The sequence below is a fragment of the Daphnia carinata genome, chromosome 3, assembly GCF_022539665.2.
Source record: "Daphnia carinata strain CSIRO-1 chromosome 3, CSIRO_AGI_Dcar_HiC_V3, whole genome shotgun sequence".
Lineage (NCBI taxonomy): Eukaryota > Metazoa > Arthropoda > Branchiopoda > Diplostraca > Daphniidae > Daphnia > Daphnia carinata.
In genome coordinates this window covers 668,618-695,161 of record NC_081333.1, presented here as the reverse complement: position 1 = coordinate 695,161, position 26,544 = coordinate 668,618, and the positions used below count along the sequence as shown (strand labels likewise).

The 26,544-nt window shown below is 42.3% G+C and overlaps 2 protein-coding genes across 3 annotated transcripts; one reads left to right on the top strand and one right to left on the bottom strand.

Moving 5' to 3' along the window:
- Positions 1-2,391: 2,391 nt before the first annotated feature.
- Positions 2,392-6,457, top strand: LOC130692896 (uncharacterized). 2 transcript variants are annotated; one of them, XM_059494368.1, is made up of 5 exons: positions 2,392-3,327; positions 3,480-3,593; positions 4,979-5,077; positions 5,211-5,384; positions 5,613-6,457. In XM_059494368.1, exons 1-5 carry the CDS (start codon positions 2,961-2,963, stop codon positions 6,089-6,091), a joined length of 1,233 nt encoding a protein of 410 aa, XP_059350351.1. In that variant the 5' UTR covers positions 2,392-2,960; the 3' UTR covers positions 6,092-6,457. The 2 variants fall into 2 exon arrangements, with proteins under 2 accessions (XP_059350351.1, XP_057371973.1); XM_057515990.2 differs by having other exon boundaries at positions 4,976-5,077.
- Positions 6,458-22,846: 16,389 nt separating this feature from the next.
- Positions 22,847-25,735, bottom strand: LOC130692897 (uncharacterized). Its single transcript, XM_057515991.2, has 4 exons — positions 25,107-25,735; positions 24,881-24,994; positions 24,639-24,779; positions 22,847-23,492 (listed from the first exon to the last, which is right to left on the bottom strand). Exons 1-4 carry the CDS (start codon positions 25,555-25,557, stop codon positions 22,984-22,986), a joined length of 1,215 nt encoding a protein of 404 aa, XP_057371974.1. The 5' UTR covers positions 25,558-25,735; the 3' UTR covers positions 22,847-22,983.
- Between the last annotated feature and the right edge of the window lie 809 nt (positions 25,736-26,544).

Below are 26,544 nucleotides of genomic sequence, written 5' to 3'. Positions count from 1 at the left end.
GAAGCAGAGGCTTCCCGGCAATTCGACACCAAGCGTACCGAGTGTCAGCTTCGAATACCTCTACACAAAAGAAGATGTTTGAAAAACAAAACAAAGCAAAAAATATATAGCCCTGCCCGACTGACAGTGTCGGCAAAGCAACTCATTTGTTGCAATCGTCATTGGTGTCTTGCTCGGCCTTCTGAAGAAGATAAACCCTTATATACTGTATAAGCAAGGAAACATGGGCAACGAATGAATATTGCACAGTGTGTCTCTTCGGGGAGACATTATGCGGAAAGAATACACAGACGCAGATCGCACACAATTGGACATGAGAAGAGAGCCAGGTTGGACGGAAGGATGGGGTGAATAGAATCTTCTTGCTATACCGCTTCGCTGAGGTGGGCGTTGTAATTAAAAACTTGAAGAGCCCGATGTATATACAGCAGAGAGAGAGAGAGAGCGGGCGTTCACATTAAAAGCGCGCGCGCCTGTGTGTACATACGTGCGGGTCTCTGTGTGTCTGTGTGTGTGTGTGTGTGCGTGTGTGTGTTCCAAACAGAATTGAAAAAGATGAAGACGAGAGGAAAGCTTTAAGCACGAAATAAGTTTTTTTTTTTTTAAAGGGAGAAAACATTGGGGAAAGTGGAGAGGAAAAAAAAAAGAGAACGCCGAGGGCAGACTTGGTCCTCTTGGTGGCAATGAAATTTCACCTTCTCATCTTGCAGCTTCATTAAGGAACGTTATCGGGGCAGACAGGCATTAGCGTCACGTTGGACTTCAGAACTTGCGCCCAGCTTTTTACTTGCCTCGTATACACAAACTCTTTTCTTTTTTTTTTTTTTCTTCCCTCTTCCAATCTTTTCATCATTTCCTCCTTCCAGGCTCGCCCACCCCTCGTCTCTGCTCCCCTCTTTTTTAATCACAAAATTAATTACTCTTTCCCGCTTCTCATCTCCCTCAACAAAAAAAAAAAAGAAGAAATAAAATGCCAAAGAAAAATTTAAAAACAAAAACGATGATGATGTTAGACATTTTCAAATGACTTCGTGCCGCTAATCTTTTAACTTCGTGCAACCCTTCTTCTAGCTGCGCATGCAAAACATTCAATGAGCTATATAAGTGAAGCGTGACAAATCATATTTGTACAACAGACACAGTTAGAACTCCAGCCAAATTCTTCGCGTTTGCCGGAAAAACAAAAGGCTCGACTCGCTAACTCATCAGCGAAACGAAGGCAAAATGCGTTTGACGCGGGGTTAAGGAGAAAACGGAAATCCCCTAGCGGAAAGAGCAAAGGTGTGGTAACATTTCCTTAAAACTTGGCTTCCGTCAAAGGCGTGGCATCGCCCGCCAACTCGTCACAAAGGCACATATAACGTCGTGCCACATATTATCGTTACCTTTTTTATTTAATGGGTTCACTCATCTCAAGTCGTACGGATCATTCCGTCCGTTTAGCATTGCAAAACAAAACGCTTAACAACCCCACGTCCGATTCTGACGTGATGAAAACTGCTCCTCTTCCTATATTCCCACATGGTTGGATGTGTAACACGCCCCTCTACATGATTTGCCCAACTAGCAGAGAACCCCTCTTCTCTTCATCCGTCTACCATCTACATTGCATTTGGCTATTTCGAGGACTCATAATGATGTGCAACTCGACCGTTCGCTACATACCACGAAAAAACCGGGAATACACAAACAAGGGAGCCTATATACTGAAAGTAAACTGCCATCGCCTTCCCCTCCCCCCCCCCCCTTTTTTTTAACACTGAAAACAAAAACAAAAAGAAACGGATAAGAGCAAGAAGCATAGACGCACACACGAGTTTTAATAGTACAAGTCACACACCTTTCGTCTGCAGACGAGAGCGAACAACTGGGTAGGAGTAGTAGCAATTAACAACAACACACACGCACACACAAAAAGTTAGACAGGGTGGAGCAACGTGAGTTGTTATATATCAAATATAAAGCTACATATATATGTATATATTTTTAAACAAGCTGCTTTTCTCCGTTTCGTTATAAGACATTTTAGTGGCTGAAGAGCCATGGCTGATTTGGAGGCAAAAAAGCCGGAGCCACCCACCTGCTCGAGTTCAGCCGTATCTCTCCGTTTGGTGGAGGGGGATTTTTTTATTTTGTTTTTTAAGGGGGGAAAAGGGGCGGCGTCGCGGGGAGAAGGAGGTCGTCCACAAGCTTCTAGCCGGTGTCCACAAACCCTTCGTCGTTTTTTAAAGCCCCCCCCTCCTCGTCTGCCATTTGCCCGTATCCTCGTCAGCCACCCACCAGCACCAGCCCTCTTGCCAACCGAACCGACCTCAGGCCTCAAGAAGTGAACGGGGCAGCAGTCAGCAGACACGTAAAGGGCTCCTTCTTACACGCCAGTCCACCGTCATACACTGGCAACGACAGTTGCCATTGTTTTTTATTCCCTGCACAACGTGACAGACTAAACATTTGAATAGTTCACGCGGTGATTTCGGGCGACGGTAGCCGATTATCCCGTTACCCGAAGAAACACATTAGACAAAAGTTCATTGATTGAGGACAAAGTGAGCGAGTGCACCAACCAAGCTGTACGTCCGGACTGTAATCTCGGTCTAAACCAGTGAAACCATCCCGATTAAAGACAATTATTTTGCTTAGTGAAGGAGCAGACGTTCCAAAGTTTTTATTCATCAATTATTAGCAGACGTTACGTGATAATTGCGACTGGTAGACGAGTGATGTTTGGCGAAGAAAACATTTCACCTATAAACGTCCGTTAGTAAATATTCGTGATTCGTTTTTCTACTTCGAGGATCTCAAACCCGGGAAGATTTGATTGGTGGACCCAGGCCAAATAAAAAATCGGAAGGCCGAACAATAACATCAGCCAGAGTCTTCCTCATTTTTTTTTCCCAAATTCCGGAACTATTTGTCTGACTATTGAGTATTCATAGTTGTATTGACTGCCGAATTTGAGGATGACGTCTTTGACCAGTGTCAGCGGTGCTAATAGGCCGGCATCTTCCAGCTCGGCCGGTTGCGGACCGTCGTCGGCCATTCCATCCTCGCAGAGTATGAGTTTGCCCGGAATCGGTGGTGAGTTGGTGCGCACCGGAAGCCCGTGCGTCTTGTGCTCATCGCTACCTACCCACTGGCGCTCCAATAAGACTCTTCCGGCGGCTTTTCGCGTCGTCTGCCTAGGCAGTATAGATGACGGAACGCTGGTCACAGTACGGGCGGGCAACGACGAAAACTGGAGTGCCGAACTACGCAACGGCACGGCCGTCATGAAAAACCATGTAGCCAAATTTAACGATCTCCGTTTCATCGGGAGATCGGGAAGAGGTACAAGAACTCATTCACCTTCTTTTTGTGATTTAAAATTTGAAATTGGTTGGTCAGCTCCGGATAGATCCTTGTCCGGTCACCAATAGCCTCACTTTTTCTAATTTCTTAATTTGAATGATTCATTTTTCTTTGATTGTTGCATTGATCAGGGAAAAGTTTTACGCTTACCATCACAGTCAACTCGTCTCCACCTCAGGTTGCTACCTACACCAAAGCCATCAAAGTGACCGTCGATGGACCGCGGGAACCGAGGAGTAAAACACGTAAGACGAACTTCATAGATTTATCTTTTAGTTGTTAGTTTCAAATGCCGTTTAATGTATTCCAAGATCTCACTGCTTGACGAGGAGGGATATATTTAAAAAATAAGAACTTTTATTTCAGATGCACGCTAGATAATAGTATACAGAATCCGCTGATCTGAAGAGACATAACAACCCATATCAGATGGTGGCGTAGTATGAAAAAAAAAAAAAAAAAAGAAACTAGAGGATTAAAACATCACGAAGTAAGCGCATAAGAAAAAACAAACAAACACACGGAGGCATAGGGTATGACACAGAGGATGGAAAGGCGATGGGCTGTTGGGTTGGGAGGGCGCGTGGGAGGGTGGAAGGTGAGGTGATAGGGAGTGGTAATGCGCTTACCAATCCGTTTCTATCAGTTGGGTAGGAAGTTTGTGTTTTACCATCGTCTCATGGTTGAGCTGCTGGAACAAGCAAAGGGAAGTCTTACACAGTTGAATAGATTTGGCCGTGTGCTCGACAACCTGCCACGATCCCATGGGCTCCAACGCGTAGTTAGTTGATCATAACTCCCTTTTTTTTTTTCTGTACATGATCCATCCGTAAAGGGTCCCACACGTTCCGCCTTGCCCTACCCCTTATAGAGCAATAGCCGCCCTGACGTTCCGATCAACTATTTCCACCATGTCTGTGTTCCATTCGTTTTTTGTTTTTTTTTTGTAAGGATTCATAAACGTGAGTATTGGTTACCAATCCCTCACCTTATTTACCACACTAATACTATTGTGTTGTGTGCCGAAGCCCGTGAAGCTTTTCTTGACGCCCGTACCTATATTAGGTTGCACGCCCGGGATTTCTTCCCTTCAGTTTTCTTTCTTCACGATCGAAAATGGACGTTGCGAACGATGGGGCGAGTGGCTTTACGGGCTGATTAAACCTTCTTAGCTTGAACAATACCGTACGAGTATTATACATATTTTTTTTATTTTTTTTTTAACGTTTGATCCATGTCTCGTTTACCGCGCCTGTGCTGCGCCGGCCTCAAACAGATCCACAAACACGCCACAGTTCACTCAGCGCACAGCAAAGTCGCCTTAAATATACGTTTCTCAGTACCAAATACTTTTGTTTTTGTTTTTTTTGTTGTGTGTGAGGAAATATTTCTAACGTTGATACTGAAGGGGATCAAACAACCAATGAAAAACAAAAACGCCACATACAATTTTGACAGATTTTAGTATAGGGAATTGTGTGGCTTGTGATTCGCGATCGGTAAGCCACATCGCAATGCCAAGTGTAAGAATCGATGACGTTATTATTTGAATTAAGATAGAACTACCGCATTTTCTTTGGCGAAACACATACTGAGGGAGAATTCCGGTTTGTTTATGCATTCCTAGCAGGACATTCTCCTTTCATACCGTTGAGTTTGGCTTCCCGTTTCATTGGCAACACCTTCGATTCTCTCAACCTCAAAATAAGCCAACCTGGAGGCTGTAGAGGTAAAACGTCTTTTCACTATCGCATTTTTAAATCGATCACTTCGCCCATTAGTCCTTCATTTTCTTTAGACAATTTACCATAAGCCTTTTTGTAAACCAAAATAGCAATTGGAAAAAATGTTTGGATTTTCAGGTTTCGGACCGCCGATTGACTTTAATTTGAGTAGCTCAGCCTGGGGAGCCTATCGTGCTTTGGGTCAAACCAACCTCCCGATGAACTGGGGTTCTTTGACAGGCGTCAATGTCAACCCACTACTTCACCCATCAGTCTGGGATTCGCTCAATCAGCATCGCTCTATAGCTCCAGGTAAATAAAAGCGTGTATTCAAAATCTCCATATACGTCCGTGTCGTCTTGTTGAGAAACGCTTGATTGTCCGGGACCTATGACATTACAATTCGCATGCTGAGACGTCCAGACAAATCGTCTAACTAATGTGCCGAATACACCAGTCAGATTCTTGCAGCACATCTGACATTTAAAAATAGAAAAATGAAACGAAAAAAGGCATAAACCGTAAGCGATTATTACACAGGTCACGGCGAGCCCAGTGTGGGAGGAGCGAACGGATTACGGGCCAACGAGGTGAATCGGCGCGCGATTTCTCTCGAGTCGAAAGCAGTTAGCGCAGATGGAACTCAGCGGAACGCCTGCACAGATACGACGGCGACGGTGTCTTCGTCGGTGTCGTCCATCCCGTCATCAATTGTTTCCAACCTACCGCATCACAACGCTCAATTCCTATTGGCCAACCCGTGGCTGCACACCTCTCTCCTCTACTCGCAGCTCTACAGTCAACGTGTCCATCCTCAGTCACAATCGGTGTTGAGCGTCGATCCCGACTCGGATCAAACAGATCACGGAGATAATGCTTTAACTTCTAGTAAGTTTCCCCATCGCTCGCCCCCCGCCACTCCGAAAAGCAACGTTTCATCGCCCGCCTCTTCTTCGACGAAAGACACTCGGGAAAAAGAGGTCGATAACAAACGCTCTGAAGTCTGGCGTCCATATTGATTCCAAGAAAATCGGACAGGGAATAATATATTTGAAAATATTAAAAAAAAAAAAAGGAAGCCTAAGCAAAGAGAGATGGGGAAAGAAAAAAAAAGAAAGAAATGTATCACTGGAAAATTATAGACAAATGTGGCAGATGCATGATGCCCATCCGTTAATGTTATATTCGTAAAGATATTGTGTTCCTGTTCGTTTCTTTTTCCCCCCCTGTCATTCCATCTAGTTGTTTCATAGTCAACATCTGTTTCCCTAGATTTAAAAAAAGAAAAGAAAAGCGATTCATTTGAAATTTACGGTTTTTCAGATTATTTCATTCCTACCAAGCTCACCTTTTCTTCCCACTGTTTGACCGATGAAAATATAACAAATGAGGGAAATAAAAGAGAAGTTAACATTCACTGAAACTTAACGGAAAGTACACCCCCTTCTCGCTAAAAAGCAAACAGGAAAACAGAAATAAAAAATGAATTAAACGAAGGTGAAGATGTCTGTCACTTTCATTGTGTTTCCGCTTCTCCTCGCGTTTGAGTACCGAGGCGAATGGGCACCTTGGAAGTGAGATTCCCACCATGTCAGCGCAGAAATGATGTTGGAAATAAAAGTCTAGGGCAGTTTTGGACGATACACTTGTAACCTGTTCACAACTTACAGAGCGCATCTCCAAACCTCAGCTGAACGGTGGTCCAGCTCATTTTCTACTTAAAGCGTGATTTTACCTTGGCCACCGCATGCGGTAAAGCGGTGACGTATTACCTCTAGCAAACACACACACACACACACACACACACACACATAAATTGAGGGAAAAGATCCCTCACTCATCATTCACACGGCCTTACGATGTGAAATGAAAATGAATGTATACGTTTGTGGTTGCCGTATCAAAGCGTACATCCTGGACACATTCGTAGAATGACCATTACGAACCATTCCGCTTGAAACGCGGTCGAGTTTGATCAATTATTCTGAATTTATTTCAATTTAAAATATGAAACAGAAAACATTTAGAACCCAGTTTGGTTGACAGGTCTTCAACTCTTTCCGGGGCTTGTGTCGTATAGTACAAAAAAAAAATGCAAATCTAAAGAACGGAACGTGATACCTTGTAATTTGAGATGCTTTAGTTGGATGGATATACAGTCTGCTAGTGAACCCGAAATAATACATTTTTTTTTTTTGCAAACAGTATAGAGTCTAACCGAACAGGCTGTAGTAGGGCTTGTTCAAATGCAAATGCGCTATGTAAATAGCGGGGAATTTTCCAAACCAATCCAATTAATGCATTTTACCTTATGGGTTTTGAGTTGGTCGATGACGGTATGTAACAAATCCAGTTTCGCTTCTGAACTGCTATAGCTTCCCCCTCTTCTTGTTAAACAGCGTCAATTTTTTCTTTGGCATAGTTTTCGAACCTGAATTGGAAATCGCCTCATTCTATCGCGGGAAGTTGAAGAAACAAGAAATTATACCAAACGGGAAATAAAGCGCCCAATTCCCTTTTCATGCATTTTCGATGAACAAAGGTTAGACAACCAATAACTATTCACCAAAAACCTAGCAGAGTTTTATAATCGCAAACGGCCGCATCGTAACGAAAAATGTCTTTTAATTTCGCAAAACGTTCTTACAGCGATGAACTGATGCACGGGAATATGTTTAGATAAGGCACGCGTTATGCCTTGCGTAGGCCGTAAAATCGCCATGAGTTAAACACGATTTTGCAAGATCGGCCAACGACTGCTTTTGAAACTGTGTAACATGGTGCCACCGTTTCCGAACTTCGGGATGATCGGCCTAATGATGATGTCAGTTATGTTCTTGCAAGAAGGAGACCGTGAGTGTCCCGTTTCACGGCCTAATTGCTGAACATGCGAGCTACATGGAAAGCAGGACCACCGACGTGGAGGCTCGAATTACTTGTTGAGGCTTACTGGCAACTGTCGAGGATGGGGGGGCCTATATTGTGATATACTGTCCGGATTTCGGGCCAGCGTATAAGTTTCCATATAGTTTGTGATTTACGTAACGTTAGCCATTTCCCGTCTTAAAAAGGAACATCGTTTAGAAATGAAGAAAGAAATCATACGAATGTGTCGTGAAAGCGAACGAAAAAAACCTAACATCGTTTCTTTCTGTGTGTGCGGGTATGCGTGCGTGTTTGTGTTGGACGTCTGTGACATAAACAGGGGAATGCGATATCATGTCATACTCATTACGTTGTCCGCATTAATGAGGAAGAAAAAGGGGATCTGATGTAACAGAGGAAAGAGACGGACGTTGAGTGTTGACGTGGTTGAAGAGTGCGACAGATATGCTCGTGCCGCGACGATGACCGAGGTAACTAGGCATCGAAGACCATGGCACGAAAGCGCTCATTTAAAAACAGGACAGCGAGCACGATCGTTATGACACACTCAAGAGTTCCCTAGGGCTAACGAAGTTAATTGTCCCGGCCGTATCAAGATGAGGCACACAGCTCTGGTCCTTTTACCCCATCAAAGATTTTCCCCCAATCCTATATACAATCTTTTCTACAAGTAAATCAATTGACGTGTAGCGAACGGGGCAACTTGCAATCGAACAGCGAAGCACGCCTACGATCTGTAGGACATAATGGCGAGCGGGGGTGGGAACGAGGGGAAAGCCGAATCATGTCGAGGGATCAGGTATCGCTGATTTGGATGAAGTACCTAGAGGAGTAAAAAAAATACGGTATCGACGCCGACTGCATAGAGCGGTGGTCGGCTGTCTGCGTTAGTCGGAGAAAGAGCCGAGTGAAACTCTCAGGAGCACCTCTCCCATCTTTTGAACTTGGTCCTCTAGGCGACCGCATTGACGCGAGCGGCCAAAAGCTGTTGCTGAACTTGCTAGAAAAAAAAAAAAAGAAAAGAAAAAGAAAGAAAAAAAAAAAAAAAAAAAAAAACGATTGTGTCCTTCATCCAGTCAGGCAGCCATTCCCCCTGCCCCCCACTTCGTCTCCGCATCTTATTAGCTTCCGGTTGGGTTTTCCACGTTCGCAACTTGTTAAAAGAGCGGGGCGAGCTAACGAGGTTAGATAGACCAAGTATATATGCGCATTGCGGATCCCAATTATCAACAAGAACGAATCATGATCCCGTTGCCAGGGTGCAACTATAGCCGTGGCTCTCCACCTACCACCATCCCCCCCCCCCCTTCTTATTCCATCCTCCGCACCACGATGGAAAACTGTACAGTTCCATTTTTTGGGTTGGAGGAAGTTCTAGTCTTCATAGTTTCCTGTGATGCTCGCACCTTGACGTCATTTGTTTGAATATCAATCGCTTTTGACATTTCTTATAGGTAATTAGTTTTCACTCCGCGCGTTGGACTATCGAATTTTGGACAGTCCGATCGACGTGGACCTTTAGGGCTTTTATTTTTGTTTAGCTGAACCACTAGCTATGCCTAATATAAAAAGGAATCGATTGCTGCACTGACATTGCTAACCTTTCCCACAAAGCTCTATCGTGCGGTCGACTGATGGATTCCACTTGCAAGTGTGGGTGTGTCCAAGGTGCACGAAAGATTACAACACGTCAGCCCATTTTTATTTGCTCAACTGGAGCGATCAAGGGCTGTACAGTTGGCTCACAATAAGCTAGCGACTATCGAAAGCCAACATCACAATTGATTGAGTTGTACGTCAAACGCTCGTATGATCTAGCTTCTATCGATCAACCTTGGTCGTGGAATTGTCGTAATTCCAATTCAGCTGTTCGTAACTGGACTCTGTCAAGAGCTGTGTAAAAAATTTCGTTCGTTTTTTTTGTATCTTTATTTTGTCGGTTTGGTTATTGTTATTTCAGATCCGTCCATATTCCTTCACTATTTGCTTATAACTTGTACAAGAAGGTTACGCATTTGGTGTCCGAGCCTAAGACCTTTCTATTCTAGATATTTTCTCCGCTAGTAAATATGCTAGCTCGTCACCATGCCCGAACAGGGATGGGCAGTTCGAGAAAAAGGAAGCGGACGAAAAAAAAAAAAAAAAGAAAAAATATTTTAGTGGACTCAAAATAAGAAGACGCAATGGGGGGAGACAGGGAGTGTTAGAAAAAAAAAAAAGGAGGAACTAGTAAGAGACAAAATATAAAGAAGAGGACAGAGTGGGGTGGGGGGGGAACGGAGAGGCGAAGGGACGGAAATTCAATATTAACAGCCGCGTGTGGGGAAATAAAAAAAAAATGTGTCCGTCTTTTAGAAGGGCGCGTGAACAGGCATCCGATCTATGAATCGTATGAAGGATGAACACGAGTCCGAGTTTAGTCGGGAGAAACGATGGCTGAAGTGGCTTCAACTGCTCTCCAACGAGAGGGCGTGAAAGGCGCTTGAAAGAACAGAGGAAATAGCGACCAATGAAAAAAATAAAGACGAGTAACTCGGCCTGATAAATCCATCAGGAAATGAAAAGGAATGGAACGCGCATCCACTAAATCGAAAGGGAACAGGCCGAGAAAAAAAAAAAATAAAAAGCAATAGTCACGCGAACGTAATTGTAGGTGACTATTAGGCTTGGCTAACAGAGACAACAGTTGTGAACATCTTCATCATCGCCATCACCATCGAATTACTCTTTTTCAATTCGTTCAAATCATCCATCCACAGAAAACGAAATTCCCACCCCCCCTTCCCCTGCCTCCTATTTCACGCAGTTGGTTTATTCTCTATTAACGTCGCTGAACGAGTTCAGCCCTGTCTACAAATCTAATGCCAATTGCTGTGAGAGGCGAAGACGCCGAAAGGCTGCGTTCATTTATTAAGAAGGGTCGGAATATTTTTTTTTGTGCTTTTTGCCACCGTCATTCGCTAGGACGTTTCGCGCTATCGAGAAACTTGAATGCAAAGCCTTTTAACTCGCTCACGTTATTTTGTGTTGGCAAACGGTAACGGTGGCCGCTGATCAACCATCGGCCAACTAATTTCTTCCGTCGGGTTTGAATAGTTAATCGCCGGTTGCGCATGGGATTTTCAGCACGCCTAGCGTGGAAGAGTGCTAGCACGGATGTAGCCTACATAAAACCTAAATACTTCTATTTTACGAAGAAGTTCGTTACGCTTTTTATCGGACAAGCAACGCCCATACGGCAATGGCCCCGTAATAAATAAATCATCGCCAATAAGAGAACAATGAAATATGTAGCCAGACAAACAAAAAATATATATCCAACTGGTGAAACTGAGTATTGACTTGCCGAGATATAGATGTGCAAGTATTACACCTGCCATGTTTTCAAGTTTTGCTTCCGTTTGAATCATTTGAAGCCAAGCCGAAGCTTGGCTTGCGGAGTTGCCATCATCATGAATTTAGGAGGGTCGAATTGTCTGTTGTAGAGGTTTTTTCGAATTCTATAGAAAGGTGAGCCAAAGAAAAGGTGACAACCTTTGAAAAGGAAACCGTAAGAAGCCTTCATCAACTATCCAGTGTGTCCTGTCAAACTTTTTGAGAGCCAAGTTAAACCCACAAGTGTGGCGTACCTGCAACTCACCGCGGTACGCACAAACAACAAACTTTTTTCCTTTCTATTTCATTTGGTGAACAATAGTGCCGCCTTGCGTGACGTCAGTCCGCCCAACTCACGGCTTTATACAATAAGTCTGTCTATACTTTTAAACTGTTGTTTCATTCAAACGAATGGTGCAAACGGGCGCCGTTCATCGGGTAAATCAATTTCCTCAGTAGAACGTGCAAATTAGAAACGTTCGATACGTACTCACGCATTTCGTGGATGCAAAAAAGGTAAAACGAAATTCGAACATCAGTGGCGGCGGGCGGTTCAAAGAGCGCAGACTACGCTGCTCATCCCAAAGGTGGATGTCAATTGGGTATACCGTAGCGTTAAACCGTTATATTTTATTCAGTAAACAAGTCAAGTGACTGCAAAGGAGATTCTACGAGCTGAAAATAAAAAAAAACAAACAGAAAAACAGTTCGGATGAGCCGCCTGGCAAATGTCACTTTGTATTTGGAACCATCGGGAACTCGGGTAATCGGTAGCGATGCTATGCTCCTGCCAATGGCTTGCGAGTAGGGACGACCAAGCCAAAAGGCACACGAGCAGCTGTCCGTTTTCTCACTCGTGACTACATTTAGCCATTTGCATGATCTTCTGACGCAGCAGCAAAAACGAAAAGCCAGAATATATTTCGAGGGGTATCCAAACATCGGAGAAAAGGCCCACAATGAAGAGTGTTTGCTACAGAAGGCCGAAAAATAATACAAAGTACCCAGACTGCAGCCACGTCGAACTCAAACACAATTTCCCCCCTTTTTTTTTTTTTATTGTTCTAAAATTCATTCCTATAACGAAAACATTTTTCATCTACGTGCTTTAATCGACAGGCTTAAGCAATGATGGTCTCATTGGATTTACTCCTTTTTTTTTTTTTTTTTTTAATTCTCCCGGTGCTTGTGCGTTGAGCATCAGCTCGTAAATCAAAGTGGGGACTGTAACAAATTAGCCAGGACTGTGTATACTGAGGGCCCGGCGTTTGGTTTTTATTTGAGCCGGAGGGTATATACCTAATTCACTTCGTAGTGGAAGGCGTTTGTCTCTTAGTGACGGACTTTTCACAAAGAGCTTGAGCTTGCCTATCCTCATGTCTGCGACCTTAATCGAGATACATGGCCGACAATAAGCCAAGGGCTCGCGCCCAACTTTAATCGAATTGCGCCAACCCAGCAGTCTAAGGCTGATGGTGGAGAAGAAGAGACAACTGGCAAGGGGGCGAAAAAAAAAAGGGGGGAAGCAAGCGATAATTAAGTTTGCTTTGCCCGTTCTTCCTTCTTTTCTGTTTCCGACTTCTTATTTCCTTTACAATATTTTTCTAGCCCTCAGTTTTTTTCTTTTCTTTTTTTACCTCGCGTCCTCGCATCTCTATCCGTTTAGCGAGCGCCTCATTCCCTCACTTCTGGCTGACGTGTTTGGTATTATCGTATAAGTTATCGAGAGTTTTAGTAATAGGACATCCTGTCCTCGCCCTGCCGCGTCCGTCACGTTCTGAACCAATATAGAAAAACGCCAGCGTTTTCCAGCTATACTTTTCCATCCAAGGCAAAGGGCGGACAATCAGCCTCTTTTATGGAAAAGGTCCAGCCGACTTGTCCCCGGAACATAACGATGCATGCCATTATCGTAACTTCCTTATGCGCCGTCCGATCGCCAATCAACCGATCAGTTGTTTTAAACGCGTGCGACAACAACAACAGAGAAACACACACAGAGACACGGTCTTTATGTTACATTACGTTAAGTCAACATCTACAGATTTCATTTCTTAAAATACAGTACATTGTTAAAAAAAAAAGTAAAAAAACGAGCTAAATTAACTCGCCGATTGAAGATGTGTGGGTATAACGTGATGGCCGCATTCAAGTGCCTGATTGGAACCGAACCGCACGACCCGGTACAGTCACGGAATTTTTCATGCTGGAACGAAAATTGGCTACGGTTTCGTATTTCGCTTTAATGTCTGTTCATTTCGTGAGCGGCAAAGTTTGACTTACATAAGAGAAGCGGGATGCGAGCCAACAGTACATCACCACAAATACATTCATCGTTATAAAATAAAGGCCGGCCGTTGAGAAAGCATCAAAGTCAATATTCGAACAATAACATGGATCATATAACCAACTTTCTTGGGCAACACACGTGTATACGATCAAGTAAACACAACCGGGGGCAGCAAACAATGCTGATGCGTAATTGGCATGACAGTCAACACAGTGTGCGTGTTTACAGCATAAGCCAAACGGGATGTCAATATCCAGCGCTCGCCGGCCAATCACAATCCACCCGCCATCATTTCTAGTCGTTCACTACAGCTTAACTCTCTATATCGTTGGACGACCTTTTCATCTTTTTTTTTTTTTTTTTCACTTCACCCATATTCATTGCGATCACCTAACGGTACGAATGTACCCCCCTTTTTCCCTCACCCGATTATAAACGAATTTTAAATGAAAACCGTGGAATTCCGGTTGATTCATTTGATCAAAAAAAAAACTTGATTACGTCTTTGGAAGCGACGCCTATAGTTCGCCAAATTGTGATGTAGAGAAATAGCCATAGAGAAAAGGGGACGAGCTATGTCTTTTGAAATGTTCCATCCAAAAAAAAAAAAAAAAAATTCTGAATTCATAAAAAAAAAAAAAAAAAGAAGAAGAAAGAAGAGACAGTTGAAGTCATTGATTTTTGTCGGACAGCGGTGTCAACGAACCACCGAGTCCGAGAAGTTTTTTTTTTCCTTCCTCTTATGCGTCTTTTCCATCTTTTTTTTTTTTTTTTAAGTTTCCTTTTTTTTTTTGTCGCGCTGGTGGATCTACGTTATATCAAATTGAATTTACGCTCGAATGACCATCGGTCAAACACACTGTGGCCTCTTCTTATTCTCACCCTCCAGGCTTTGGACTCGGCCAGTTGGGCTCTATCTCGAATCCACGAAGGGGAAGAGACCGGAAGATGACATCAATATTAAACTGCGCCGTCGGAGAATAAAGGAGCGGACAGTAGGGAGAACAAGGGTGTGAAAAGAGCAAAGAAATATGAAAAAAACCAAGAAACTTGACAGCAACTTATATAGGGGGCCCTACTTTCATCGCTTGCAATTGCCATTATTTTTACGCAGCTGAGCGCTAAATTTTATTTTATTTTATTTTTTTTGAAGGTGAATATTATTCGATTCTGCAGCGTTTTTTTTAGCGTTACTTGACTATTGTGATAGATGATGAAACTGAGAATTTCGTGTCTCAGTTAATGTGTGTCGATATCATGAGTACGGTAAAGCAGGAATGGAAATTTCGCTTTAACTTCCTTGCCGATAACTTTTCTTTTTCAATTCACAAAAAGTTAGACACAGAAAACCCGCGTTTTTGGCTTGTTAAACTGGCCAAACGTTAGTTAATACACCAGCTATGAAATTATAATGGCATCTACGCTTATTTCCCGAGAAATTCGTTTATAAGGACACGTCGACAGCTGAAATGTGGCACTATCTTTTCTTCAAATTTCCGCTGAGTGCACTTTACGATTCATACTTCTGTCTACGGATAAGTTCCTTCCTTCCTTCCTTCCTTTTTTTTTTTTTTTTTTTTTTTTTTAACTCGAATTGATTGTAATAACCTGAATTCATGTCATATTTTAATCCTTTCACATGTTTTGTTTTTCCCGCTGCGCGGCTCCATTTTCAGTCAATAGAATAATATCGACCATGAACATGTAATCTGAAAAAGGTGAACGTTAACTTTGTTTATCGTTTTTACTTCGATGTAGAGGGATCGTTAGCGACGGATTGTTTTACGGTGAAGGACTTGTGTACGCCCTTTATGTGCGTTGGTTGCGTGTTGCCGGCCGTGTGCGAGACCAGAGAAGCCGATGTGTGGTGTATATCTTGTGTTGCGTTGCATTCTGGTTCGTGTGTGTGCCGCCTAATTTCCTCTTGACATGCAAAAGTGCTGACCGCGCCAGGCTAACCTCAGGCCTCCTTTTGCGTGACTGATGGCGTAGGTCATATCCGACGATAGGAACACAAGACCAACTAGCAATTGTTCACCAACCTAAATATTTTTCTCCTCACTCTTTTGTATGTGTGTGTGTGTGTGTGTGTCTACATACGAACAAAGTACAGGGCACCGTATGACGACCTACCTTTGAAAAAATAAATAAATAAATGAAAAAAAAAAAAAAAACGAATATGGGGAATGGAAGAATAGAAGAAAAATAAGGGGGGAGGGGGTAGAGGAAATAATGATGAAAGCTTCTATAGAAACGTACCGTCGTTTCACTGTTAGTAGTTTCGCACTTGCACACGACATTTATATTGTGAACGTACTCCATGGTGAGTAAATACGCACGATATTACCACCATGGTTCGAAATGATGTTTGATTATCCGAAAGAAGGAAATCTTGACACACACACACACACACACAAATTCTTCAGTTGACCAACAAGTGAGGTTATTCCCACGTGCTGGAGAGCGAAGGGTTGTTGAAGCACCAACAAGCCATCATTATTGACTCAAGACTCTTTTTTTTTTTTTTTTTTTTTTTTTTGTTATTCGGATCGATCTCGATGATAAAGGACTGTTAGGACTTGAGTCGCACGAGACAGCCGACTGCCGGCTAACAAGAGGGAATTTTATTGGGGATTTCTTTTGCCTTTTTGGAGTAGCTTAATACGTTCACCGTTCTTGCGCACGGTACGGAAGTGGGGATAAAATTCGACGCCCGAGCTCCACTTTGACAGCGTGGCTGACCAAAGGTGCAATCAAAGATTGAATAGTTCAAAAAGAAAGGCAGAAAGGTCCAAATTTGATGTTCTTCTCCATTCAATTTTCCTTTGTCCAGACTTCTAAAAAAGATAAAAAAAAAAAAAAAAAACGAGAACGAGTAGGAAGGAAATCGTGTTTTAAAAAAGGTGTTCAAATTCTCGAGGAAAAAAACGAAAGGCCTTTTTTCTTTTGTGATCCGGTGGAAAGCGGAAGCAAAGGACAAGGAGAGGAAGAAGAGCCCATAGCCTATAGCACTTCATCAAGATTCTCTTTCCTGTCAAAAAAAAAAAAAAAAAAAAAAGAAAAGAAAAGCTCCGAGCTGAGGGACACTGAAAGGAATGGCGGCTGTCCGAAAATCAGTAGAGGATCACTCAGTCACGCCAGATAGAAAAAAATTCAAATTGCATTTTTTATTTTCTCACCCCTACCGTTCCGATGCAGCATTCCACGTGCAATTTAAACACCAACGAATTCTGGTCGTGTGCGCTCTACATCAGCAGCCTTTTATTTATTTTTTTTACACCTTATATTAAATTTGAGTGTGAAGGTGCTTTTCCGTTTTTTAATGCCTCTGCTAGGCGTGTGTGTGTGTGTGTGTGTGTGTCTACAACACAGTCGTCGAAAATACATGCGTGGGTATATGAAAGTCAGCAGCGATCGATGCAATGCGAGTCCGCATCATGACCATCAGTATATATACAGTATATATATATATCATCGGGCACGGCGGACTCTGCCGGTGGACTCGATCGATTGGGATCGACTGCTGCACATAACCCCCTCGTTACGGATAGCCCCCACGTGAGCAGATAACAACAAAGAGGATGGACAATTAGCCATGTTTCTGAACTCCGCCCTTGCGCCTCCTTCTGCCGACTTTTGCCCAACTCGCTTTCTAAATCGCCGTAAGAGGATCACTGAACAGGGAACTAGTCAACTAGACGAAACGGCAAGAGGATTGATTTCTCTTTTCACGCATTCAATTTTTATCGTCGCTAATTAAACGGGGTTCGGAATAAAAGTCCACATAACCAAGAACTTGGCTCGAAAACTTGACTCTCATTATTTGACGCTGCGCCTGTCCCGGTTTCTAAACTAGATAGGAATACGAACTTCACAGATGTCAGATATCGACGAGAACCTAACAATTAATAAAAATTGTCTTTTTTGTTGTCATTCCGAATGGAAGATTGAAATAAAACTAATGTGCCAAAAAACAGAAAAAAAAAAAAAAAAAAAAGAAACAGCATTAAAGGTGAATGAGAATCGGGTAGAAGAAAGTTTTAATACACTTGTACCTATTGGCGCAACATGATGGGCAGAAAAGGTGGAGGCGGATCCAACAATCGATGGGGATGGCCACGGGTTAAGCATAACAAGAAAGAATACAATGGAGATATAACGGTGGTACGTAACCAGTTGTTGCCTGGGTAGACTCGACATTGGAAACCCTAATTAGGTAACCCCCCTTCTCAGGGTTCAGAGTAGACCGAAATTCATATTTGTTTCTTCATCACGGTTGTTTAGGCACCGAAAACAGCCGGATGATAATAATAGCGCTTCGCTCAATTTTGCGACCAAAGGCATTGTAACACGAATATATACGTAAAGCCATGCGTTTGTGTATGTGCTGCATATCCGGTAGAGAAGACGCGTCCATTCTGACGAAGAAACCTTTGTCAGTTTTCTTTTACACTGATGATTAACTATCTGTAAGATTTTATTCATGTATACGGATGTGGAAAATAAATAAGATGGAAGTTTCAGCATCTCTGCACGGGAAGTGGAACAGCCAAACCGGTTTGTAACGTTCTTACCTTTTTTTTTTTTCTTTTTTTTTTTTTTCTTTTTTAAAATTTTTCGTATTTGATTATGTATATACGGATGCGTATAAAGCCATTCTTTGATGACAGGCAAAAGAGGCTATTGAATTTTTTAATTCCGTCTCTCGCAGTGTCGTGCCTTGGCGCAATGGGGAGCACAAGTTAATTAGATGTCAGTAGGGAGAAGAAGAAGAAGAAAAAAAAAAACCGAACGAAGAAGTGGTGGGACGAAGACGGGCAAAAGAAGCTCGAAGGAACCACGCCAAACGAAATAAAATATCTTGCTGTCGCGAGTGGGATAAGGGAAAGAAAACGCGTTGACTGGTTTCAGTATAAATGCGGAAAGGGGTGCGCAACCGAAGATGCACTTTTCTCATTAGCCCCTCTCCATAATTTAAGAATTCGAAGTGAACAGAGGGCCGTGATGCTAATGGCTTTTCAAAAAAGTATTCGAGCAAAAATCGAGAGGCGAGGGTGTCGGCGCTGTGGGGGGGGGGGGACCTTCTTGACAGGCTCCTGGCATTAGCATACATTTCCCTACGTCTCGTGTAAATGAGCTAGGGATCGCTGTCTTTCTTCGTTGACACCCCAGCGACGACGATGTCAATATGCCACGAAATATTTAATGTAAGCCGGCCTAGAAAAAAAAAAAAAAAATCATGTAATACGTGCAAATGAATCACAATGCCAACTATACGGAAAGTGCGCTTACTTCTAATCGCGATAAACGGAGGTGGAGTTCATGAAAATTATTTTGTTCTTTGTCGCGAGTGTGACAGCAGACAAATCACCTTCTCATTGTGGAAATGCACCTAGAAACCTACGGCTTGTTTGTCTACATTCTAAGCAATCCAACAAAACATAGTGATTAAGAGGTCAAACATACGATATGACGTACATGGACGCTTAAATTACATGTTTTATTTTTCGCAATTATTCCAACATGGGGATGGGGGCAATGACAGTTGGTTATTCAACCCAACAGCGCCCTCGCAAACGTAATGCCCACTCGCTGACGTTTAAGATCCCTCTTCTATCCGTGTGATAATAATTAATAGAGTTACAGTGGGCTGATAGCGTAGCCAATCAGGTCATATTGATGACACGTGCATAACCGCTATGCAATGGTGTTGGCTCTGTGCAGAACTTCGTTGAGAGTATAATCTCTCGACTGTTTGTGTCTTACCATGGGCTGCTTAGCGAAAACGAGTTGTTTGGGCTGGTTTGATACATTACATGCATTAACATGCCGGAGCAAACTACGCAACACAATTACGGGCATAGCTCTCAGCTTGCAACGGTGAGCAGATGACGTAGCTGATACCGGAGGCGACCGAATCGCCATCCGCAGAGGAAGTACTTCAAATTGTGTTGGTTTGATTTCACTGTTTTGCCTTGCAGAAGTCAAGGGCGTCTCTGACCTGGTGATTAGAGGTGTTCGGAATAGGGCGGATGCATGAATAAATTAGCGTGCAACTAAGTTTTTAACAGCCACCGAGAAGTCGATCAGTGGCAAGAGATGCAACTCCAGGAAAACAGTTTGCGAAAACTTCAAAATATACTTCAAGAATTGAATATTTTAACAAATGGTTCGGCGGTTATCCACGCCCTTTTGAGTATTTATTGAAAGTTGGCCATTGCAGCCAAAGTGTATGGGGTGCCAAAGTTTTGTTTAAAAGATTGACTTATTTCTTAAAATGCAAACTTATGATGAACTTAAGATTCGAATTGGCGGGCGATTCTCGATTTTCGGCGGTAAATTTCTATAGGTGTTTTTAAAATTCCCCAATTTTCCTTTAATTCCAAAACCACTTCAATAAAAAAATATAGCTCATTAAAAACCTGTGTCAGTCTGGCAACGGACCGGTGTCATACAATGTCGTATGATGCCACACGTAAGCCGTTGAAAGATGCAAAATCAAAGTTTTAGCGAAATTTAAAATTCTTCCAGTAGATAACCATTTGCCGTAGGACTGACTCGTTTATTGCTGCCTATATGGCAATCCGTTTTACCCAAAATAAAAATGAAAAATATTGGCCTTTTTTTTCTGTTTTACTGCTATCGCCATCTGCCGGTCACGTTTCTAGTTAATTCTCTACATACACTGATCGAAAAAAAAAGTTGGGTTAAAAAATAAGCCCGATTTTATCTTTCGGGCTTAAAAATCTTTCCTATTAAAAAAATAATGTCATTAAATCTCGATAACTATGCATGATTCTCATTCAAAGTTAACCAAGGAACACGAAAATGGAATTTGTTTTTACGTATAGCATACAGTTTTGGAGTAATCTAAAATATAAAATTAGTGTGTCTGCGCATCGAAACCATTACTAGCGCGCCAGTACGCTACAGCGCTAGCGTGAAACACCAAACTTCTTTTAATGATAATTCAAAAACTAGAAGCCTAATATAAAAATATACCCCATTTTCGTGATCAGCGATCAATTTCGAATCGGAAGAATGTATTTTTAATGAAATCGTTGATTTGATTAGCCTTCTCACTTTTTCATTTTTGGCCAAATTTCAAATTTGGCTTAAAACACATGATTTCGATGTAGAATGGAATGCTAATCACGAATACAAAGTTTATTTTTTAATTGGACTTATAGTTTTTGAATTAAACAAAAAAACACAAGGCCGGTCTTATTTTGTCGCGCTTAAAATTTTGTCCTATTAAAAAATAATATCATTAAATCTAGATAACTATATGTTATTCTGATACAAAATTGACCAAGGAACACGAAAATGGAAGTTGTTTTTATGCAGAATCTATAGTTTTTGAGTATATAAAATTAGGTGCAAATCGGAACCATTACTAGTGCGCCAGTACGCTACAGCGCTAGCGTGACACATCAAACTTCTTTGATTATTCAAAAACTACAATCTCTACGTAACAACAAATTTCTTTTTCGTGTTCCTTGTTAAATTTTGAATCAGAATCGTATATAGTTATCAAGATTTAATGATATATAATTTTTAATAGGAAAAAATTTTAAGCCCGACAATATAAGCCCGACTTTCTGCTGTATCGCGCTAGCGCTGTAGCATACTGGCGCGCTAGCATTGCGTTAAATATTCCGTGTATTTCCAAAAATGATTAACGTAATTTTAAAAAATGCAATTTTCCCGGAATCAGCATTCAATTTTGAGTATACCCTGTGATATTCAACCAATTCCGGTGAGTGTCAGTTTTTTGAGAAAAATTTTTTAAGCCCGACCGAGAAAAGTCGGGCTTATTTAGTCGGGTTTATTTAGTCGGGCTTAAAAATTTTTCGGTCAGCGTATGTAGAGAATTAACTGGAAACGTCACCGGTAGATGGCTATAGCAGTAAAAAAGAAAAAAGGCCAATATTTTTTATTTTTATTTTGGGTAAAACGGATTGCCATATACCTCGTGTTTACCAGTGAAAATCGTTTGGGCAAGCTTCAATTTTCTTGAAAGGATATTATACGGAACTCTAGCTGGTTCTAGTTTGGAAGGCTCAGCGCTGGACGTTTGCGACGCAAAGCTAAAAGAGCTATACTGAAAATCACGGCGAAAACTAATTTTCGCTCATCGAAGAAACAAGATCAGCCCTAACCCTCTAAGTCATCCCATCTTGAGCAATTCTTTTTTTTTATTCATATAAAATTTTGCTATGAAAATCAGTGTTACGTCTGCTGTAAGCCAAACTTCATGCAAAATCATAGTATATAAAAAACAAAAGAAAATAATCCCTTCTCCTCATTAACGGACTAGCGAATATAATCCAGCCTGTTTCCATATTCGCTGTGATGGCGTGATTTTATAACAGTATAAAACAATTTAATGCAATTAAGCTGTCATTAGAAAAATCGAACTTTAAGATCTTGTTCCCTAAAAAGGGAACGAAATAACGTAAGCCTTTTCATCTGGAGGTGTAGCTCCATAACCTCCCTCATTCTCTTAAGTGTGAGGGTAGTCTTGGAAGTTCGTGTCTGATCGTGTAGAATCAACAATGTTATCAAAGAACCTGACTCTTTAAACGAACGGTAAATGTTTTAAACTTTCATAAAATTATCGTATAAGACCTTGGTTCGTTCGTTCTCCGATTTCTTTCCGTTTGCATAACGCGATGCGTTTTCTTCCTCCGTAGAACTGAGCGTGCCTGGTAGCAGCATTCTCCTCACCGTTTGATAGCTTGAGGTCAAAGCAGTTAATTTACCCTGGAAGTTGAAGAGGTCAATCATATGTGTCGAAGACAAAAGTGGAATATATTTGAAAGGCTACACGACTGTCGTGTCAATTTCGTTGTCATTTCTAAAACGGTAATAAGTTGGCCTTTAGGAACCTTGAAAAAGGAAATCAGTGATTTAGAGGCCCTCTCTGAGCCTATTTGGAACTGTAAAAACCAAAATGATCAACGTTTTGAGAGTTCGTGTTGCAAAGGTGACTGGAGTCCTTCCGCTGCCAATTAGAGTGCAGTACTTTCAACTGTTTACCTAGGAAAATGTTTCCCTTCCTGAGACTTGAAAGACATGTCCATTAGATGAATGAACCTCTGAAAATAAGGCTGTCCAATGCAGGCACTAAAACGTAGCCGCCCCCGACGTCACTGGAACAAAGCGTGTCATAGATATGTAGAGGAAAACGTTTAAAACGACAGAAGGGAACGTAATGAAATGCGAGAATAAAAGAAGTGTATTTTCATTTCAATAACGCTGAATCGGTGACACATAAAATATCGGACTAGTATTTACAAAGTGGATGGGTAACGTGAAATTAAAGTAAACAAAAATATATCGAAAGTTCATGTTCACTTAGTAGGGACGCCATACCGAAGCCGATTGATTACTGCGGCCGTTTAATTTTGGGCCCGTCGAAGTGGCAGTCGTCTCCACTGGGAAGGTTAACAACGAAGTGGCGGACGATTTCTCTGCGGGCTCAACGTCATTGTTTTTACCAGAGGCACCAGGGTAGAGGAGCGACTCAGAAAAGGGGCTTGCGTTAATGCTAAGCAAAAGGTTGTTAGAGTTGGTGATATCGTCCGCCTTTTTCAGCAATTGTTGAATGCTCATCGGCGTGCGGTCGGCGAATGGAAGCGGAGGGAACGGCTTGGCCATGTGTCCTACATCAGTGGGTAGCAAGAGACCGAATGGATTCATCCGACTGTCTCGTTTCCCGTATGCACTGGATTCGTGGGCTGCTGAAGGGCCCGTAAGAATGTCGTTGAATGCCAGTTTTGGGTAGCGAGAGCTCATGTAGTTGGAGGGCCAGGCAGGTTCGTCGGTCGCTACGTTTAACCCAGTGTCATAACCAGAAGAGTAACCTTTTTATTTGATACACAAAATAAGCAAATTAATGGCTGTGATATGCAATGAATTAGTTGATATGAAGTCAGTAGGTATTATCGATGCCCATAAAATAAATTGTTTTCCGGATATCATTGCAACCGTTTAAAAATTTGAAGGACCCAATCACATTCAAATGCTCCCTTACTTGACGCGTAACTAAAAACCGAAAACTATCCCCAGAGTTGGTTGAAGACGAAAACAAAGTACTATACACGGTCTGAATAAGAAAATCTTTCTCCACGGACGATCGTAAACGACATTGAGGGGGGTGACAGAAGACAAAGATGTTTCGAAAAAAACCCTGTGCGAGAAGATGAGAGCCAGAGCGGACGGTTCCGGTCAGCGGGGAGGCGCCCGATTATTGCCGGTCGGGCCACTCTCTTACAAGCTCCGCGCGTTTTCAAAGATGCTTATGGCATTTCGATCCCAAGGCTGAAAGGGTCTTGGGGTAATAGGCCAAAACGAGACAATTTCAAAAAAGCCCATCGTAAATCTGCCAGAGGCAAGCCTCTTTAGTATCCGGAAAATTTGCTACTCGTTCCTCTCTCTCTCTCTCTCTCTCTCTTTGGAACCCGACACTTTTTTCTGTACAGTGGGCGGACGTGTGAGAGACAAGGAGAAGAGGCTAATTTTTCGACAGGAGGTAGCTGCTGTAAACTCGCATAAGAGGGAAGACGAGGAGGAGACAAGGCTAGCGCCTCTATTCTTTCCTCTTTTCTTTCTCTGAATCCTTTTGTACATTTCTCGTTGCTGTGTCTAACGTTCTGTGATCTTCGAAGAACATTAGAGAAATGGGGTAAAAAAAAAAGGTGTTTGTTCAACTTTTTGTGTTGGCCTTACTCCCTAATATTTGCTTCCCTTCAAAAGGAACGCTAAATTAAATCCCCTAAAACTAATTGTTCAAATGGACACTTTATGTTGTTAATTTAGGGTGGCAGCAATGCGTTTAAGTATTTCAAAACAAGAACATTGCACCACATACTCGTCGCGGTGCAACTAGAGCAACCCAAAACGACACCTTTCTCAGCGTGTTTTTTCAATACGAATTTACGGATCGAACCAGAGATGGCAATTGGACAAAATAATGATATCATCTCCCGCAATTGCGAAAGGGAAATTACCATGATACGAAGAAGGCAATCGTAAGGCCATCGGATCTTGACCTCGAAGAACAAGATGAGCATCGTGTGGTAGAGGGAAGGCTGACGGAAGGAAAGGTCGGTGATGGTGTGGCCCTAATACGAGGCCTTGCAATTGATGACCTGCAATGCGTTCAATAGATTCTAAAGTTAACGTAACCACCACATATACGCATCGGTTTCATGAACCAGTGCCTTCTACAATGCAAAACGAATAAACTTACGAGTTTTACTGCGAGGCTCTCGCGGGCCGTCCACAGTTACTTTGATGGCTTTGTTGTACGTTGCCACTAGAGGCGGAGTCGTGCAGACTGTGATTGTCAATGTAAAACTTTTACCTACAATTTTCAAAACAACAACAAAAGGAAAAACAATTAGCACTTTACAACGGCATCTGATCGATGTTCCATGCTTCTTCTAAAGTGCGAAGTGTCTATTGTTGTTACTGACCTCTTCCAGATCTGCCGACGAATCGAAGATCGTTAAACTTGGCGACGTGATTTTTCACTTGAGCTACGGAGTTGCGCAGTTCTGAACTCCAATTTTCATCATTTCCGGCTCGAATGGTCACTAACGTGCCATCCTCAACATCTCCCAGAATGACAACACGGAACGCAGCAGGCAAAGTTTTATTGGAACGCCAGTGTTTGGGCAATGGCGAAACGAGAACACAGGGACTACCGGTAGCTACAAGTTCACCCGCGTCCATGCTGGGCAGGCCGAAGCACGAGAAATCGTAGGACGAATCCAAAGAAGAGTCAGGTGATAAGCCGGCTGACGAGTGTTGAGACGATGTACACAGTGCACGATCCGGTAGCTTTTCGGGCGACAGAGAACACTTGCCAACCGGTTGATTGTGGATGTCGTGAAGGGAAGGTCGATGGCTTAACAGTAGCTCCATTACTTTGCCGTAGAAAGTGTTGTGCTTCTCAAGTTCGAAGAATCGTTAGACCCAACGTGCGGATGGATGAATATTCAAGAAAAATAGAAAAAAAAAGGACGAACTGAGTACAATCGATCGATCAACTGCCAGCGTTTGAGCAGCCAAGCAAAGTGGAGTTCTTGAGGCGAAATGAGACAAGTGTCCTGTGGATTGCTTGCCTTTTAAAGGCCCAACACTACTATAGCAAAACGTCCAACTCTATTTGACCCTTGGGCCTGTATGTAAAAAAAAAAAAAAGCTGACCAATCACTTGCTTCGCGTATGGACAGGGTTCCAACGTTTTTTTTTTTTTGGAACCCCCCGCTAAAAGGAGGTCGGTGGGGCTGGCTAACCTCTGTTAAGATACCCGAGACCACGAGAAGCAGCTTTCTAAGGCCCTGTGCTTTGCTCATCGTTTCCATCCCTTAAAGTCATATCTCATGTTATGGAGAATATTGATAGGGCTGCTCTTGGTGTCGCCGTCACCGACTCATCAACGAAATAGAAAAAAAAAAGACCGTTTGGTCTGTAATCAGTCAGAACTATCGGCCAGTTTACTATCCCAACCATTCATTTTATGACAGCGCGCAAACTCTCTCGCCCTTTATTTTTTTTTTTTTCAAGACACTTTAATGGCTGTGCTTTTGCTTGTAAAAAGTCGGCTAGCTAGTTCACAAAAAAAAAGGGAAAAGAAGAAGAAAAGGGAATAAAAAGAAATAGTAACCTTACAGTCCCTTTTTTCTTTCAAATTTTGGGGGCAATAAGGCTTTGCATAGATGCCTGAAAGCCCACAAAACAACTGTCGATGTGTAAGTATCAAATATTATATTTCAAACCCTCAAAAGCAGTATATATATATATATATATATATGGATTTCATATTCATATAAAAAAAAGTGATAGTAAAGCAAAGTGGTTCTTTGGATAGTCCGAGTGATATCTAAACAATGTCGAGGCGCCATAAAA